This window comes from Argentina silus, assembly GCF_951799395.1.
Source record: "Argentina silus genome assembly, chromosome: 17".
In the NCBI taxonomy this organism is placed as follows: domain Eukaryota; kingdom Metazoa; phylum Chordata; class Actinopteri; order Argentiniformes; family Argentinidae; genus Argentina; species Argentina silus.
In genome coordinates, this window is record NC_139671.1 from 16501343 (window position 1) to 16520012 (window position 18670).

General features: G+C 44.7%; 1 protein-coding gene across 2 annotated transcripts in view; it reads left to right on the forward strand.

Annotated features, from left to right (window-relative positions):
• The first annotated feature begins 266 nt into the window (after positions 1-266).
• Positions 267-18670, forward strand: part of akap12b (A kinase (PRKA) anchor protein 12b) — a 50320-nt gene continuing 31916 nt past the window's right edge. For both annotated transcript variants that reach the window (XM_083689115.1, XM_083689116.1), the window contains exon 1: positions 267-424. In XM_083689115.1, the coding sequence (XP_083545241.1) occupies positions 308-424 (117 nt within the window). In that variant the 5' untranslated portion in view covers positions 267-307. The remainder of the gene's footprint in view (positions 425-18670) is intronic.

The window sequence follows — 18670 nt, forward strand, 5'->3', positions numbered from 1 at the left end:
ATAAAGCTCTGTCCGCGTCTCCTCTCCTCTCATCAGGTCGGTGTGTCTTTCCCTTGATGCTGCAAGGCGTGTCGAAGCGCACCGGCGGTCCATGTGATAGCGAGAAGAGGAGGGGGGGGGGGTGCTAAAACGGTTCGCTGGCACTCTCATTTCATCACTTGAGAGCTAGACTAACCCGGAGCGGTCCTCGGACACATTTTGAGCGCTTGGATACTTGCTGTCGAAAGACTTTTTAGTTTTGGGTCACATTTTGCCGTGGTTACTGGACAAGAAGAAGCCAAAGAGGAGAAAGAGTGCGGTTTTCGCCATGGGAGCACAGACCTCAGCGCAACTGGACCCGAAGAGCCAAGAGGATGCGTCAGCAGAGGAGCTGAGTGCGGAGGTGAACGCGATCCAGGAGGGGGATACCGTTGTCGATGCCAAGGTAAACTGATCCTCGGAAATAACAGCGACTTTTCAGTCTACAACCTCAGTGTCTCTACCCGCAGGCTTGCCACGAAAAACACCGGGCGCATAGGCTACAGCTACCCATTCCCGTATGGGACCCCCGTGCGCTCCTCACGCACTTCCCACCTTCATAATAATCCTAGTGTTTATTTAGTTCCGTCTTGGTAGGTTATACAATATCAACCTTCATCTTTATCATTCCCCTTGTCGCATCTCTATGTGCAACCATAAACCGACTCCGGTGATTATTGTAATATGGGGATGTAATGCGATAAGGTGCAGACTGCTGCGTGTCTAGTCACTCCGCAGTAATAAAAGTGACACCTCTTTGCTGCGGTCACGATTTATGGCCGAGTGGGCTACCTGGGCTCACAGAATCAACAGCTCCTGCGAGACTTGTAATAATCTGCTTCAATAAAAACAGCAAATAATGCAAGACTTGCATTTGATGTTGGCGGATAAAGAGCATAGAAATACATAGGAGGAATAATAATGATGACGATGTTATTATGAATACACATATACATATACATACACATATGATTATTATGATTATTATTATAACTGTATATTATTATTATTATTATTATACACATTTGCATGTGTTCTCGTGTGTCCCATCTCAGCCATAACATAGACCGTTTATAAATGAAGAATATCATCAATTAAATTGGTTGCTGATATTCTTTATTGGAAAGTTACTTTTTGGTGTCACATGTCACATGATCATGTCACATCTAATCCAATATGTTTGTTATTGCTATCTAATTGAACACTTACTTTGTTAGTCACATGTAAGTATGTGGAGTGCATAACTGTCACTGTGCTGTTAAATTGCCAACAATGACACATACATCAAGTTGACAGTATGGCTTCAGATTATAGCCCAACACAAATTCTGCTGTGGTGGACGTTTTTACCCAAGACACAGTGGGAGGGGAGAGTGATGTGTCAAAATGCACCGCTTGGAAAGACAGTAATAACAGGGGTATGGCAACTGGTCAAGTGGTCATGCTGATGACCTGATATCCTTTATTCAAACACTCAAACATCTTAGCTCTCTCTCTCTCTCTCTCTCTCTCTCTCTCTCTGTGTCTCTGCCCCTCCCCTCTCGAACAATATGTGCATTCACACACACACACACACACACACACACACACACACAATTGACATGGCTGGTGTTGGATCTCACTGACACTGTGTGTGTGTGTGTGTGTGTGTGTGTGTGCGCGGCGGCGCGTGTGTGCGGCGCGCGTGTGTGTCCCACGGTTGACGGCTGTGATCTCCTGATAACCATCAGTGATGTTTGTGTTGTTCTGTAATACGAGATGCTGAGCCCAGATGGGTTATGGATTGCGTGTGTCTGAATTGTTCTAGGTGTGTGTGTGTGTGTGCGCATAAATATTAGGATGATGAGGCATTAGGATGACTTACACTAATAGCTTTGTACACTTTGCCACCTGCTGTTTTGAAGCATCGCTTAACATATATTGAATTTTTTGACCTTTTCATCGGTGGAAGGTCAGAGAGATTGTTTTTTTGTAGTTCATCTCCATTCTCTCCCTTTTAAAGGTCAACAGATGTCAACAATGACAATTGAGACAGTTCCCCTCATTGCTAAACAGCAAACCTTGAGCAAATATCTATACTTCATCTTTTTTTAGCCTTTCTACCTCTCCTGCACAAAGCGTTCATACAGCCTTGTTGTCTCACTTTGAAGCATGTGTATGGTAATTGTTGCGTCACCTGTGTGTTCAGGATGTTATGTTAAGCTTTGCATGCATTAGCTGTTGCATTTCCCTTTGCATGCTCGAGCTCCTGTCACATGCTGAGTTTGGGTAATGACATCGGAATGTCAGGTATGAAATGTTGCAAACCTCCCGTCCCGTCACAGTGAGCGAGGGTATTGTGCTTTGTGATGTCACAGTCACATCTGAGCGATAACTTGTCGCATGTATGTTACTATAGTCCTCGTTGTAGCAGCGGGGCAGGAAGCCTACCAGTCAAACTACAATGCCTCTGCTGTGCTCTGTCGCAGTTGTGTTTATCACTACGTTCACTTGCAACTCACTTATCTGTGTTTTCAGTTACATCGAGCATATTTCACACAACTTGGTTGAAGAGTTTTGGGACAGACGTTGTTGTTTTTTTACGAACCAACGAAGAGAGCTGTGGTTCTTCGGTTCATGATTTTTAATGGGTTCCCATAAACAAACATTGACGAACAAACATTGACTTCTTTATTTACATACATACATACATACATACATACATACATACATCATACATACATCCATACATCCATACATACATACATACATACATACATACATACATACATACATACCCTCTGCCCAAGCCTAAGGCATTCTCTTTGTAACCCATCATGTGCTAACTGCCAAGTCTTCAGGATGCAAATCCAAGTTGTGTTAAATGTTTGTTGTTCTTGTTGACTCAGTACGCAAGGTGTTTGGATTATGTCATGTGTGCCTGTGTAGGTGTACCTGTCTCCTAAAGAGCTGTGTGTGTGTGTGTGTGTGTGTGTGTGTGAGTAACAGTGTTGCGTCATCCCAACATTGGAACATTATGGAGGTACAGGATGGTCATGGACCAGCCTTGAGAAGAAACACCACCAATGTCAGTGGGTTCTTTAGATTGATACGATGTGCTTCTTTTTTTTTTTTTTATCCAAATAAGCACTCTTGTTTGTGTCAATCACACAGGCTTAGGTTAGGTCAGTTGTAGGGTGAAGAGACTGCTTGAAGAGCTCTGTTGTGGAGAGCATTAACTGTCCACTGCCCTTCAGTCCTCACCTATGGCCTCTCTGACATTTGACTATTCTGACTATGACAATTCTAACAGTTGGAAATTGAGACAACCCCCCCCTACCCCACCCCATACCTTAGTTGAGAGGGTACAGAGGGGGTAGACGGGTGATCGTGGGGGTGTACTCTCTCTGGGATGGCTGGCGCTGCAGGAGCCTCTCTGCTGGAGATGTGGTTGATAAACATCCTCTGCCGCTGGGCCGAGGAATTTTAGCAATGCCTCTCTCCGGCCCTCTCCTCTCTCCCCTTCTCCTCCCTCTTCACCTCCTCCTCTCCCCACCATCGGTGCTCAGAAGTAGGTCAGGGGCGGTCCAGCGCAGCGTATGTGCTCCCCCAAACACTTCCTACCACCAAACACACAGTGAGTGTGTGTACTGTACAGAGTGTGTGTACTGTATGTGGGTGTGTGTGAGCAAGAGAGAGAGAGAGTGTTGGTGTGTGTGTGTGTGTGTGTGTGTGTGTGTGTGTGTGTGTGTGTGTGTGTGTGTGTGTGTGTGTGTGTGTTTATGGGCGGAGGAGCACTCACCAATAGGACACTTGATCCCTCAGACACCCAATGCAGACATCGGGTCTGAAACTCTGAAATGTTGTTTTTGTCTCTCTCTCTCTCTCTCTCTCTCTCTCTCTCTCTCTCTCTCTCTCTCTCTATCTCACTATCATTTCCTTGTTCACTTCCCTTTCTCCTGCTCTGGTTGGGTGGGAGCCTAAATACATTGTTTTGCTATGCACCCACAAAACCAGCTGTTTCAATCCAGGAATGGATGTAGCTTGAACATTCTTTCACAGACAGAACCATACATACAGTACATCCAGTCAAACACAGCCTATACATAAAGAGCGTCATTCCACAATTGTATACATCGATTCGCAATATTTTGGGTCATGTTCTATTTATCATTGAAAATCTGACTTGATTACATCTTCAATAATATGATTATTCTGGAAACAAATAGCATACCATGGCTACTGTTCTTTAAAATATTTCATAAAAGTTGTTATTTAATTACGGCAATCACTTTATTGGAAAGAAAATCATTTTTTGAAAATGGTGGATATTGCGTTTTGCAACAAACCTCTTCACAAACTACCTCTAGCTAACTATTGCGTACTCTTTCCAATAGAGGATCATTCACAGTGTCCCAGTCTCAGCAGCAGCAGGTGATTGCGGACATGCTAATGTTATGTAATGTAATTGCATAAAGGGGCTATACGTTCTTTTATAATGAGCACTGGCTGACCCGGGTCCATTATGACACAGATTATCCTGTTTAGGGACTGATGGACGGACGGGTGAGGGAGGGGCGAGAGGGAGTGGGGAGGGAGGGGGCAGGGGGGAGGCATGAAGGCCAAACAGAGGACCCATTGAGGATGGGCTGAGAGGGGGACAGGCCTGAGGCCCTGTGTGTGCACCGGTCCAAAACAGGAAGGAACCAATGGGACCCCTAGAAAGGGGAGCATTTGGCGGGTGGGCGGGTGGGCGGGGGGGGGGGGGGGGGGGCAGTAGGGAGAGAGGGAGGGCGAGAGGGAGGGCGAGAGACCCGCCAGGGTGACATAAAGACAGATGAATCGGGCGATTGTTCCTGCCCCCGCCCCACCCCCCCACCCCCCCAACCACCCCTGGTTAAAAGGACACTGATGACAGGGGTTGAAAGTGAAAATGGACTCAGGTACAGAAAGAAAAAAGAGTCCCTAATGGGGAGGGGGGCATATTTAGGATAGGACCTCCCCTCTCGTTTTGTTGGTCAGACCCCCCCTCAGCATGTGACAGTCAGTCAGGGTCCTGGAAAGACCATAATGCAACAGGTTTTAAAACACAGAAATAAAGAAGAAGAAACAGACATCTACTGTATTAGCAGTCTCATCAATTTGTGGTCTCATTGGTTGGTGTGACTCGTTAAAAACAAGTTAGATGCTCAATGTTAATCCCACAGAGTGTGGTGGAGCTTTTGGAGCAACATAAAACCATTTCTAAGTCCATTCCTTTCTATACTCCCAGTTTGATTGATCCCAAGTGTTCATCTCATGTAAGAGAGGGCAACAGCACAATTTTCCCAACCCTTAGCTTACTGTATAAAGATCTGTAACCCCTAATAAACATCATCAAAGTCTATTTTATATTATTTATAGCACAAATTATATTATAATAATGATTAACTTACCGGTATTCTCATAACATTATCGATGGCACATCTAAGAGACATAATATTAGGCATAAGGAGCATTTATTACATAACTATTACAGTAATAAGAGTAATAATGCACATTGCATTCAGACATCAACAGATCAACAGATCTTTGTTTTTAAATTGTATTTGTAGTAGACTCAAAAACAATTGACTTATAGAGTCAAATATCTGGGCAATAGATCTGAGGAATTACTATTTATAGGCTAATAGAAGAGATGTGACTCAGTAAGTGGCCTTATGCCAATTGGTCTCATATTCTAAACGTTAAACGTTAATGTTACATTCACTTATTCAGTTCGTACAGATATTTGAGATAATTAAAGCCTATTAATAATACATTGTATTTGTTAAGCGCTTTCTCACAAACCCAAAAGTTCTTTACATATCGATAAGACGTCACAATCAGGACAGGACAGGATAGAAAAAAACGATTATCCGAAACAACACAATCCTCGTCGGACCGATGACTACAGTACAGAACATTATCATAATCTGTTTATATTAGGACCCATGGGGGACATTGGGGGAACTCATGGGAACTGTGTTCTGGGAGTGAACCTGCTAAAATACTTTAATTTCAGCGTTCAGTTTGCTCCTGGACCCGCTACGATTATCCATAGTGAATTTATTCAATTTTCGCCACTGGTTAAGACTTTAGGTTTAATGTCATCGACAGAGAGATTTATGGGTTGTTGTTACATAACTCTGTTATGCAAGGATGTAATTGGCAGAAGCTTCTCGATGTAATTTGTTTACAGAGGGAAACGCGTGCACGAGACAGGTTGCACGTGCAACGTCTTCCATACAACTTATCTTTCATATCTCGCTCACATGCACAGAAGCGCATGAGCTCTCAGAGGCAATTCTGTGATATAATTGGATAGTACCAACAGGCTCCTATGTTAGTGCGCCCCATTGGTGAGGAATCACCATCGACACCAGTATGGTGGCATTTCATTGGTCCCTCTGGAGACAACAGGAAGGGGATTTTACGGGGAATTATCTGAATCATAAGGAAATGGCTAACTTAATCAGAGAAGGCAAATACAACTGAATTGATTATCGAATTGACCCAATTTATTATCTGGTAGACAATTCGCTCTTTGATAAAGCTCTTTTGAAAAATTATTGTCCAATGTTTGAAGCTACAACACTCCCAAACCAAAATGACTGTCTTGTGGTGTTGTTTTGGTTTTCTGTGAAGCCTACTTTCTGCTCTGTGTCGGCCCTCCTCCCTCTCTCTTCTAATGGAGGAGAAATGGGAAGAGGCTTGCTTGTAATTAGACTTTGTCCTCCTCTCCCTTCATCCCCCCATTCCCCCCATCCGCGGCCCCCCCCCCCCCCCCCCCCCCCCCCCATGTCAGATCCACTGCCAGCCTCCCCACAAGAAATAATGGACTTGTGTATTTGGAGTTTTTAAAAAAAATTGAGTTCTTTTGTCCATCTCATCTCTCTGTCCCCTTCCAATGGGAGTCTAACCCAATAAAATGGTAATGAGTTTCAGGGAAACGTCAAAGTCCAAAATGTGCTTTGGTACTTGGATTGCATCCACCATGACAAGTGTGATTGGAGATTTCTGTTGTAAATGCAGTTTCTGGACCTCTTCGTCATCCTCTTCCTCACTCAGCTAGACAGGAAGGCATCACATGGAACTCTGTGACTTGGTAATCTAATTGGTTGTTTTTGATCGAGGCGGTTATCTCTATATCAGGCTTTATTGCAGTGTTTTCTTGCATTCTCCAGTCCAGATGGTAGGCCTGTTGCACTTCAGTTATGAATCATGGGAAGGCTCATGAAATTGTTTTTGTTTCTATCAGAGTCATACCCTCAGGCTACAGACTCTGGTACCTATGTCATATGTCTCACTGCAAACAGTACTCTCAGACCTATCTGTTGTAAAAAAAAAAAAAAAAAAAAAAAAAAAAAAAACTTTGGGAGACATTTGACTGTAATAGAAGTAGTCCAGTGGAGGCTGGTGGAAATGCATGGAACGGTTTGATACCATTCCTCATTCAATTCCATGCATTACAATGAGCCCGTCCTCCGATTTCTACCTCCACCAGCCTCCCCTGAAGTAGTCGGTATGGTGGCGGAAACAGGTTAACAATGGCAAACAGAAAAAAAACGTATACTGTCCAAGTATTTACAGAAACGTAGTGAACCAGGTCTGCCTTGGTGATGTACAGTGGCCATTCTGCTACCATGCCGAAGTAGCGGACAAGTGCACCTCTGTATCGGCGCTCCGGGTTTTCCCACCGGAGGCTTGAGCACTTTCTATTCAAATCCTTTGGAAAACAAACACATCCCTATCCACTTTCATTCTTGGAAAAAGGGGGGAAGGCAGAGGGATTTGTGTTTGGGAGTTTTTTCCGTCCTCGAAGGAGAGAACTCTTAACCCATGCAACGTTCCCACACTGATGTCTGTGTGTTTATATATTGTGTGGTTTAGTCCAATGGGGATGTCATGTTGTCATGAATTAGATTACAGTTCTACTAACCCATGCACTATGTTGTGGTTATTGTTGATCATAGTGGGAAACATATGACATACTGTATATAGGCCTTGGAACAAATTGATATTTGTGTGTCGAGATAACTCAATTGCTTGCAGTTATCCTTACTATCCTTACAATCTCTGTAAGTAATCAACTCGCTGTAAATTCAGAGGACAGTAAGAACCAATGTCATGGGATGCACAGTTAGCACACGCGCGTGCGGTATGACATGGCAGCACGGATGAATCATTGCTGTGAGGAGACATGCTCTCTCTCTCTCTCTCTCTCTCTCTCGCTCTCTCTCTCTCTCCCTCTCCCTCTCTCTCTCTCTCTCTCTCTCTCTCTCTCTCTCCTCTCTCTCTCTCCCTCTCTCTCTCTCTCTCTCTCTTCTCCCTCTCTCTCTCTCTCTCTCTTCTCCCTCTCTCTCTCCCTCTCACCCTCTCTCTCCCTCTCCTTCACCCTCCACCCTATGCCCCCTCCCCCTTCTCTCTATCCAAAAGACAGATTGTATCCTCCTCTTTGAAGAGTCCCATTGATTTTCTCCTCTTCTCATTTGAAATAGTGATGAGCTCAGATGCGGAGCTGTTTCTGGGGGATTTGCCTCCCGTGGCCCTCTGGGATGATGATGCGTTATTGAGTGGCCTAGGTCCGGCCAGCAGGTTTTGGACAGTGGACTACACCCAGGGGAGTGTTAAGACCTGTCTGGAACGAATCAATCATTATGATTAGAAATTGAACCGCAGCATGTTTCCTACACGAGAAACAGGATTTTTATATCTTTACTTAACCCACCCAAGTACTGTCTGAGAAAGAGAACATATTCCTGTTTCATCTCAGATATTACAGGGATTGTTTTTGTCATTGGAGAGCCAGGTTATACAAAGTCTTTTTTAAAAATCTTTTTTTAAATGATTTATTCGAGATGTGTCACAGTCTTAGAAAACCCTAAGTCGATTCTTTTACTATTCCTTTACTCCAACGGGATGACTCAGAGAACAAACGTAATATGCATCTGTTTTAGGAGCAAGTGAATGCTTCACAAAGTGGATGACGTGGCCTGGATTTAGTCAATATATTTTCTTGGTTTGGCATTGGGGATTTTACCATAACTGGGTCAGACAAATATGTGTGGTTAGGGGATTTGAGGTTAAAGAAGTGGCAGGCCAGGACAGAGTCTTACAGAATTTATGGATCAAATAACATTAAAGCATAATCCAATCCGGCATGTCGTTTGGGCCATAGGCTATTTACCTCTTGACTTCCACAACCACCTATTATGTTAATGTCCATCTCGTGCTCCTTACTGGCAGTGACACAAGGCCATGCATGACTAACTAAACGCTTACGTAAGATGGCAGGTGATGGAGGGACTTTAAAGGTACACACCACACTTCCTTCCACAGTGTAGCCTCTGCAACGATGACTGTTGTTCCTAATTGAATACTGTGTATGGAGGAGAAGGTAATGCAGTCTCACAGGCAGTGATGCAATCCATGCTCGCATCAAGCTGTCTACCGCCAAACCCACTCTCAGAGTCCACTCTCACAGTGTGTCCCCACGCCACACACGTAGGCCACACACGTAGGCTTAAAAAAAAAAAAAAAATACGACTCATTACGACTGCCCCTGGTGTGAGCATCGATTACTTTGTCTTATGATGACTGTTGGATAGATGATTCACTTACTTAAACAAATGTATTGTTGTAAGTCGCTTTGGATTTATTTAATTTTTTTAAAGGCGTCTGCTAAATGCCATAAATGTAAATGTAAATGTAAATGTCAGCTAATTGCCCACAGCTATCTATTATGAGTGGTTGTTTAGCATGCTAATGTTGACGCTCAGAGGCCTTTAGGAAATGGATTATGAACGTGTTTGTGTATGAGCCATAGACGCAGTAATAGTAAAATGCGATGGCAAGACAGGTTTAGATTAGGTTTGACAGATTGTTTTTAGGTTTGTCATTCATGCACCAGCCCTGCACCGGTAGATATAGATAATATATTCTAGCGTCATAATTGAGTTAGCCTCAGGACAGTTTATGGTGTGTGTGTGTGTGTGTGTGTGTGTGTGTGTGTGTGTGTGTGTGTGTGTGTGTGTGTGTGTGTGTGTGTGTGTGTGTGTGTGTGTGTTTGCTCCTTAATCTATACCAACAGTGTTGAATTGGGATTAATGAGGGACGAATTGCAGTTTTTGTAGCAGATCGATGTGGTGGAGAAAACCACAAAATCTGCTTACATTTCACTCCTAGTTCAATAGTGAGGCCATCAATTCTAACCACTCACTCTCATATTTCTTTCAGTATTGTTTATTGTAAGTGTGATGTGTTAAATAACTCTATGGTTTGTTTTACTGCGTCCCATTTCTCCACCCTTTTCCCGAAGTATGCACATGTTCACTTACCCATGCAGATTTAAAAGCACCAATGCATTCTCATCTAAATCCATGCAGGGAAGTACAAAAGTGCATACTTTAGGAAAAGGTGGAGAGAAATTGGACGGAGCTGTAAGACCACATGAGTTGGAGCTGTGTTACGATGTTACCGACCGTTGGTCATGTATTTAGATGTGTTGAAACTGAAACTGGTTTGGCATGGTTCAGGATCACGAGAGAGAGCACTGATGTATGGTGATAGCATGTGATGTTGACCCGAAACTATTATCATGACCTTATCTTATCGTCCAGACTAACTGGGAATAAATAAATGATGAATAAATAAAGTAAATACATTTTTTTTTTAAAGTTACGTGTATTTGATAGACCTTCTTCTGACCTGCGAGTTTGCAGACAGCATGTAATCTCTTCCTTCTTTGTGGTTATGTAGACTTGGGACAGGTCCATATTAGTTGTTGTTGTTGTTGTTGTTGTTGTTGTTTTTTGGGGGTGGTTCTCTCTCTCTCCCCTCTTTCTCTCTTTCCCCTTTCTCTCTTTCTCTATTTCTCTCTCTCTCTCTCTCTCTCTCTCTCTCTTTCTCTCTCTCTCTCTCTCACTCTTTGTCTCTCTCTCTCTCTCTCTCTCACTCTTTCCTCCCTCCTCTGGCTGACGCAGGCGCTCTGTGTTCTCTACTGCGGCAGACTGTCCCATCCCAGAACCCCAGAGTGTCTCCAGAAATAACCCCACACCCCCATCATGTCACATAGTCCCATGCCCTTATTGCCCCCCCCTCTCTCTCTCTCTCTCTCTCTTTCTCTCTCTCTCTCTCTCTCTCTCTCTCTCTCTCTCTTTCTCGTGCACCTCTCTTCCTCTCTCTCTCCTCCTGTAAATCCATTATTCATCACTCTTGGTACTGATGCAGCACTCACTATTCTGGTGTGCAAGGCAGAGTGGGGGTGGGGGGGGTGTTGTCAGCAAGAGGGTTTAGGATGTGTGTGTGTGTGGGGGGGGGGGGGGGGAGGCTGTCTAGAGGACAAACAATGATTCATAACCCCGGTACCTCCCATGATGCCGTTCTTTGGTGTTTGGTAGGGGCGGGGCGTTGCCTCGATGCTGTACAGTCTCTGAGATTTACGGTATTGATCAAACGGCCGACTCATCCATCACACTAGCGGTTATCAGATCCGTCCCTAGGGGTACGTCTCTCTCAATCTGAGAGGCTCGGAAAGCCTAGAGAGGGATGGAGATGGTGGAGGAGACTCCCCCACTGACTGCGCTACCGCTATTCTGCTGAGTGGACCAAACGGATACAGTTCTCTTCCCTTTGATAGAATCTTGAAAGACTTGTCAGTCTTTGGCCCGAAGCTTCTGTCTGCCATGGGTTCATCGCTCCATTAGTCTTTCATCATCTGTCACCTGTTTCGCTGAAGTAATTAATGATATAGTTGTGATGCCAGAGATCTTCAGACTTTATGGATCATGGCAGCTGCTCAAGTGGCTGTTTATGGGATGGTCAAAAGCATTGCAAAGTCATGCTGTTTTCCTGTTGGCTCTTGTTGAATTATGATAAGTGATGTTGAGAGCATCAGGCGCTCCCTGCAGGACTCATGTGAGTCTTATGAGACAATTGTAGGTGTGGTTTTTCCATAGGGGTTAACATCATTAACGTCGTTAACGTTATTCCAAGCAGCTCCAGTAAAGTCTGTTGATGAGGAAAGGAGAGAAGGAAAGGTTACAAGGAGGAGGAGGCAACTTAAGAATGTTGAAATGCACCCAGAGGTTACTTTTCAGTATTGTAATGACCTTTAAGTAATGAATTTAGGGGGCATTTGTTCGTTTTTTTGTTCTTTATATGTCTTTATGAATGGAACAAGACCCTAAATCAGTCTTTGTTATGTGAGCAGCTATCCATCCCCCTAGTTGCTGGCCATACTGTATGTGCCCATGTTTCCACATTCATCTTGGTCAATAGTTGATTAGGTAATTTAAGGTGTGTTGGTGCTAGGCTGGACTAAAAGCATGTACACCCCATGGCCCTCCAGATCCAAAGTAGTGGCCACTGGCTGTAGTGAATAGTGTGGTTTAGGACAGTATGTACACCTACTAGAACTGTTACTAATGATTACCAATCTATTAACTACCTACAGTATAAACCATTTATTAACCCTGAATGAAGACAATGTTAATCTATGGTGTTAGTGTTTCCTCATATAGGACCTTGTGGATACAACAAATGCTTGTTTGATGTTGTAAGGGGAGCAACCAGCCCTGCTGTAGGCTGTGTGTCCCCCAAATGGTGGTCATTTAACTCTGTTACCGGCAGGAAACACACATACTATACCCTTCTTACCTTGTTACCATTCTCCATAGACTGAAAGCATAGGATTGGTGTAAGCATGGGCTGTTACACCAATCGTATGCTTTAAAACCAGTGTAGGGGAGTGGAAGTGAAGCGTACACTTCAGAGAAAAGGGTGGAGAATTTGGAGAGCCTCATATAGGAGGCAAAAAGCGCTGAGAAATAGAAAAGAGAGCTTTGGTGCGGGTTGATGACACAGAAATGAGAGCCCTGCTTGCTCACAGCTGACTTCTGTCACATGCCCTTTGTTAACAACGTTAGGAGCACAAAGTAAAGTAGCAACATGTGAGAAGCGCCCGGTGAAATAGCATGAAATGCCTTTTGTTTGGGATTCTGTATCTTTTTTTAAAGGGCTGAAATTGAATCAGGGACAACTGGCTGGGATGACTGGCTGGTGAACCTGGCTGTGTCCCTGTGCTGTGTTTTATTTTATCAGATGTACCCTTGGCGTATCGTTAAAGGAACGGTGTGTGCCTCCACTACCCGAACAATCGGGGATTGTTTCACCAAGCTGCCCCTTGGATAGTTAGTTACAGATTACACCAAATAAAACCGGCATATTCGGACTCACGCTGGGGAGGATTTGCCTTGCTTGTGTTGGTGTTCAAAGATGATCTGGCATAGAATTGAGAGATCTTGAAGAGAACTTGGGTTCTTTGCCAGATCTGAGATCCCAAGACGTGATTTACCATGATGATGATTGTTCTGATCATCGGTGAAGACGGAGAGAGAGAGTTAGAGTTTGGAAATGTGGTTTGTGTTACAGAACTGGCTTGGATAATCACATCCCTGTTTGTTGTATCTGTACACTTTCCAAAATTCAGAGTCCCACCCCAAGTTCCCTTATTTTCTCACATATGGGTCTTAACTTAACTTAACTAAAGCTTAGGCGATCCGCTTCATGATAGATGACTATCGATGTACAGAGTCTGGAGACCCAGGGCGAGAGAGAGAGAGAGAGGGGGGGGGGGGGGGGGATGTTTATTATTTCAGCCCAGTTTCAGAGTCAGGCCTCTGGGGTCGAGTCCTGGGCAGTGTGGCCTGTCTGTGATCCTGTCCCGCGGACTGGGGGTAGAGGAGGAGGGGGGGGGGGGGTCTTTTGAAGACCATGCTGTTGTTTGTCCCCGTGTGACATTCTACATGGGGGGCTTCACGGTAGCAGCCGTCCAGGGGTGGGTGGGATGAAGGGATGGGGGGCATGACAAACAGACAAATCGTGGGAGGTATAGTGGTGGTAGGGTTGAGAGGTCATGGGGGTGGGGGGATTGATTAGTTGTTTGGACTAATGTGAACCTGGTGGGGCTACTAACAGGTGTATACACTGATATGCACTGATATACAGAGAACACACACACACACACACACACACACACACACACACACAGGCTCGAAATAGTTCAAACTTTGGTTTACAAACAGGCCCAAAATAGTTTGAACCGTAGTTCATTTCCTTCCAGTCCTTGTTTTATCTATCTAATTCAATGTGTGTGCCCTGCTGGAGGAGCCTTCAGTCTGGGACTAGACTAAGATCTAATAGAGAAGGAGGAGAAATGCAGTAATGTTCAGACTGCCTCTCATTCTAATCCTCCGGAGCGCCAGCAAAATGGCCGACGCTCACTCCTGGCAATGTCTGACAAAATGTGACATTCATCAGAGGAGAAAAACATCTCCCCTTCTCTTTCTCTTTCTCTTTGTCGCTCTCTCTCTCTCTCTCTCTTTTTCTTTGGATTCAGTGACACACACGCACGCACGCTCACACTCTCTCCATTTCTGTTTGGTCATGCACAAATGCCATAAATTAACAGGCCTGTATCAAGGGTGTACGTGTAGATGATTGGACTGTCTGCACTGTCACCTCAAATTTACGAGTGTGGAAAGGGGAATATAATGAGCTGAACCTCTGGTATGTGGTGGTTTTTGGAGGCATTGGGATGGTTTTGACTCAAAGAGGAGTATTGGGGCTGTGTGTGTCATCTGTGTGTGTGTGTGTGTGTGTGTGTGTGTGTGTGTGTATTGTACAAGCGGTGCGTGGTATCTGTGGATTTTGTAGGGACGTGACTTCTCAGCATATCACCGTAGGATTCAGAGTTCAGTTCACAAGCCATTTTTCCACCTTCATTTGCCTCTCCAGAACAAATTAGCTGAAATGCACAAAAACAACTGATCCAGTGACCTGACCTGACACACCTGAAATGGTATGCTTAAATCTCTCTGACTATAGTGTACCCTTAAAACATCACATTTCCAAGCCTGTCTGGCATAGTACCCAGTGTACTCATGTACTCCCTCCAGGAGAAACCAATCTCCTTCTAAAGTCCAGCATTCACACATTTTTGACCAGATTTGAGGAGTTGAATTTGTGAATTTCTGTTCTGATGAATTAAGGAGGTATTTGCGAGAGAATGGGTTGCCTGTCTCAATACGTATTGGACTCATCAAGCAGGAGTCTGACTGTCTGAATACACCCTTCGGACTGTAGATGAGCATAATAAACATCATCAAATTGTCTGAATTGACCTGAATTTAAATTGATTTGGTGAGTGAAGATGTTAAGGACTGATTGAGGGTTGTTGCCAATAAGAAATGCATGATGCTTGTAAAGCAAACTCGATAACTCTCTGACTAACTCCGCTTCCATCGCTTTCTACTTGATCTCTTCTGTCAAAGACTCCTTCCTTCTCTTCCTGTTATCTCTCTCCCTCCCTCCCCTCTTCCTTTTCTATCATCATGCTCTTCTCTCTTCTCATCAGGTGTTCCCTATCTATGCACTCATCTTCTCTCTCTCTCGTGTGTGTGTGTGTGTGTGTGTGTGTGTGTGTGTACATGTGTCCTAATAGTACATGGGCCATCTGTCTTTATAGTGATTGGAGGCACACACCCACCCACCCACCCACCCACCCACACACACACACACACACACACACACACACACACACACACACACACACACACACACACACACACACACACACACACACACACACACACACACCCACCCACCCACCCACCCACACACACACACACACACACACACACACACACACACACACACACACAGTTTTGCCATATATAGGCTGTGGAGCAACGATCTTCTCCTGCTCTGCTAACAGCTGGGATACAGACAGATCTACAAGATTCCATCCTTAATAGCAGCCATAAATAAGAGTTTCAAGTCCCAGCATAAATACACCCAGCTCTGTATATAGAGCAGGAGACAACAGGGCTGAGAGAGGGAACATGGAGAGGAGGAGAAGAGGAAAAGAAAGAGGATAACAGTCCCCTTAGGGTACTTTGTCACAGACATTTTCACCGCAATACTTCATAGCCGTAACTGAATCTCTTTTGCGTTTCTTTTTGATGTTTATCCATTAATAAACAATTGAGATAACACATCGATCGTCTGTGCTAGTGAAGTTAGCGACAAAGCTTTTCATCTGAAGTAGGGTGCGATAGTAGGGTGCGATAGTAGGGTGCGATAGTAATTGCGGTGTGTGTTTCATCCTAAGACACTGAATGGCAGTAGTTCTGGCTGATAATTGAGGTTATTGAAGTGACACAAAACACTCAGCCAACTGTGTACACACATACTGTACATAGCTGAGGTGAAATCCTATTCTGTCTGGGGTCTACCGTAACATGTGTCATGTCAGCAAGCTGTGTCAGAAACCTTATAAAGGCCTCACACTAAGTCAGTAAGACTTTGTTATGTTTAAATCAACGTGTGTTTATGTGTCGGATGAAAAGTCACTGATGGATAGAAATTACAGAATGAATGAAAACTGAGTTTGATAATGTACGTTGGATTCAATTGCCTGAATGTTGTTTTAGACGTTATGTTACATTTGCAGTCACTGAGCTGTGTTAGTTTGTTAGAAAGGCTTTTTTATTGATGTTGTCAGTGCCAGTTTATTTTCCCAGTTTGTGTTACTGCCATAAGCAGAGGACCAGTAGTTCACACGCTACACACAGCGTTACCACAACAAACAGATCAACAACAGCAGGAACACACTTACACACACACACACACACACAAGCACATAAGTGCACACACACACACACACACACACACACACACACACACAAGCACATAAGTGCACACACACACACACACACACACACACACACACACACACACACAAATACACACACACACACATACAGACACACAGACACACAAAGTGCATTCTCACACACACACACACACACACACACACACACACACACACATACACGCACACATGCACACACGCACGCACGCACACACGCACGCCCGTCCACACACACACCGACAACAGAAACAAATAAATCAAAAGGCAGAAAACAACCCATTATAACATGACATTCACTCATCGCGATGCACCATGTAAGTGAGCTTATGGATGATGACCTGACCAAGACATGGGAATGCACCATTACACCTCCACTGAGGCCCCGGGAGCAGGAGAGAGTGAGAGCAGGGGTCAGGGGGGTCCCGTTAGGCTTTGATCCCAGGTATGTAGTGAATGTGGGGGGTCAGTGGTAGAAGATTGGAGGGTATGGCAGAGGTAAAGAGACATAAAGGGAGGGGGGAGAGTAAAGAGGGTCCTTTAGGAGATGACAAACATAGGAGAATTAAACTCACAGCCCCGGGGCCCCTCTGAGTGAGTACTCAGGTGACGAGGGGCTTAGCCTAATGATGCGTCGAGGTCGTCTGGGGAGGGTGCGGGGCGGTCAGATTGAGATGGAGGACTCCCCTGTTCCCTCTCCTCTTTCAGTGTCTTCTCTGTACTGATTTTCTTCTCTTCTCTTCTCTTCTCCCCTTCTCCTCCTCTATTATGCCGCCCCTACTCCATCTTTCCTATCCACCCTTCCAATTTGTCTTCCTCCCCTCATTTCTCCTCCGCTCTGGGACTCTATCCTCACCTTGGAGGTCAAAGGGCGCGGGGGTTAACTGTCATGAATGAACTACGACCCGACAGGGAGTTTCCAGACAGTGTCTGGTCAAATCTGTTTGTGTGTGTGAGTGTGTGTGTCTGTGCATGCTTTTCTAAGTGTGTTATTAATCATAACTGGACGGCAGCACAGCGGCATTGAACTCACTTAAGTCTGAGCTTTATGGGTGAGGACAGAAGGTTAGCTTTATAGAGAAGCTCTGACGATATCAGGTTCCTTCCTGTTTTATGATGTGATTTTCTGGCCGTAACATTCTCAGTGGTCGTCTCACCGAGTCATTGTCAGTAAATCTGTGATTAAATGTCAGTATTGGCCAGATGGGGTCAGTTGGTGAATGGTAGTTTATGGGGGCTGCTTCGCCCCTGACATGATTATGTTCTCTGTCCATAGTTCTTTATCGTTGACTCTCCTTGGGGATAGTTGAGGTTACTCTGATGTAATCAGATCCTTTCTTTCTTACAGTCAGACCCCTTGTCTGATGGGGTGGGTGGGGGTTGTGGGGGTTGAGGGTAGGGTGTGGTAAGTTACAGTCATTGTGGAAAAGAAAACCCTTCCATATGTTTTCGAGGTTCTGGAAATGCTGTTGGTGTTGTTTTTCTGTTCTACTGTATGATGTTGTATGCAAGACCCTTATAAGGAGGTCCGCTGATCAACCGGAGGGGGTTTTATAAGACTACAGCTAGAGAGGTTTACCGTAAGCGTGATTGGCTATTGTAAAACAAGCTATTGTAGAACAGATATTGTTAGCTATTTAGAGATATAGAATAGAGTAGAATTCTGGTTAGGCGGTTTGGTCTATTGTAGAAGACCATTAGTTAGAGTCAGAGAGGTAGAGGGAGGCGAGTTAGCGGTTAGCTGGTTAACTGGTTAGCTGGGTGTGGTTTTTAGCATCGCATGGTTTATTGGCTTAACAGGAGAGTGTTGGTGGGGGGAGGGAGTGATGGTTGTTAGATGTGTAATTGGACAGCTGTGTCACCCCCCCCCCCCCCCCCTCCCTCCCTCCACCCCAATCCCTCCCCTCCCTCCTCAGCTCTCAGCAGGGGGGGAGGAAGGGTG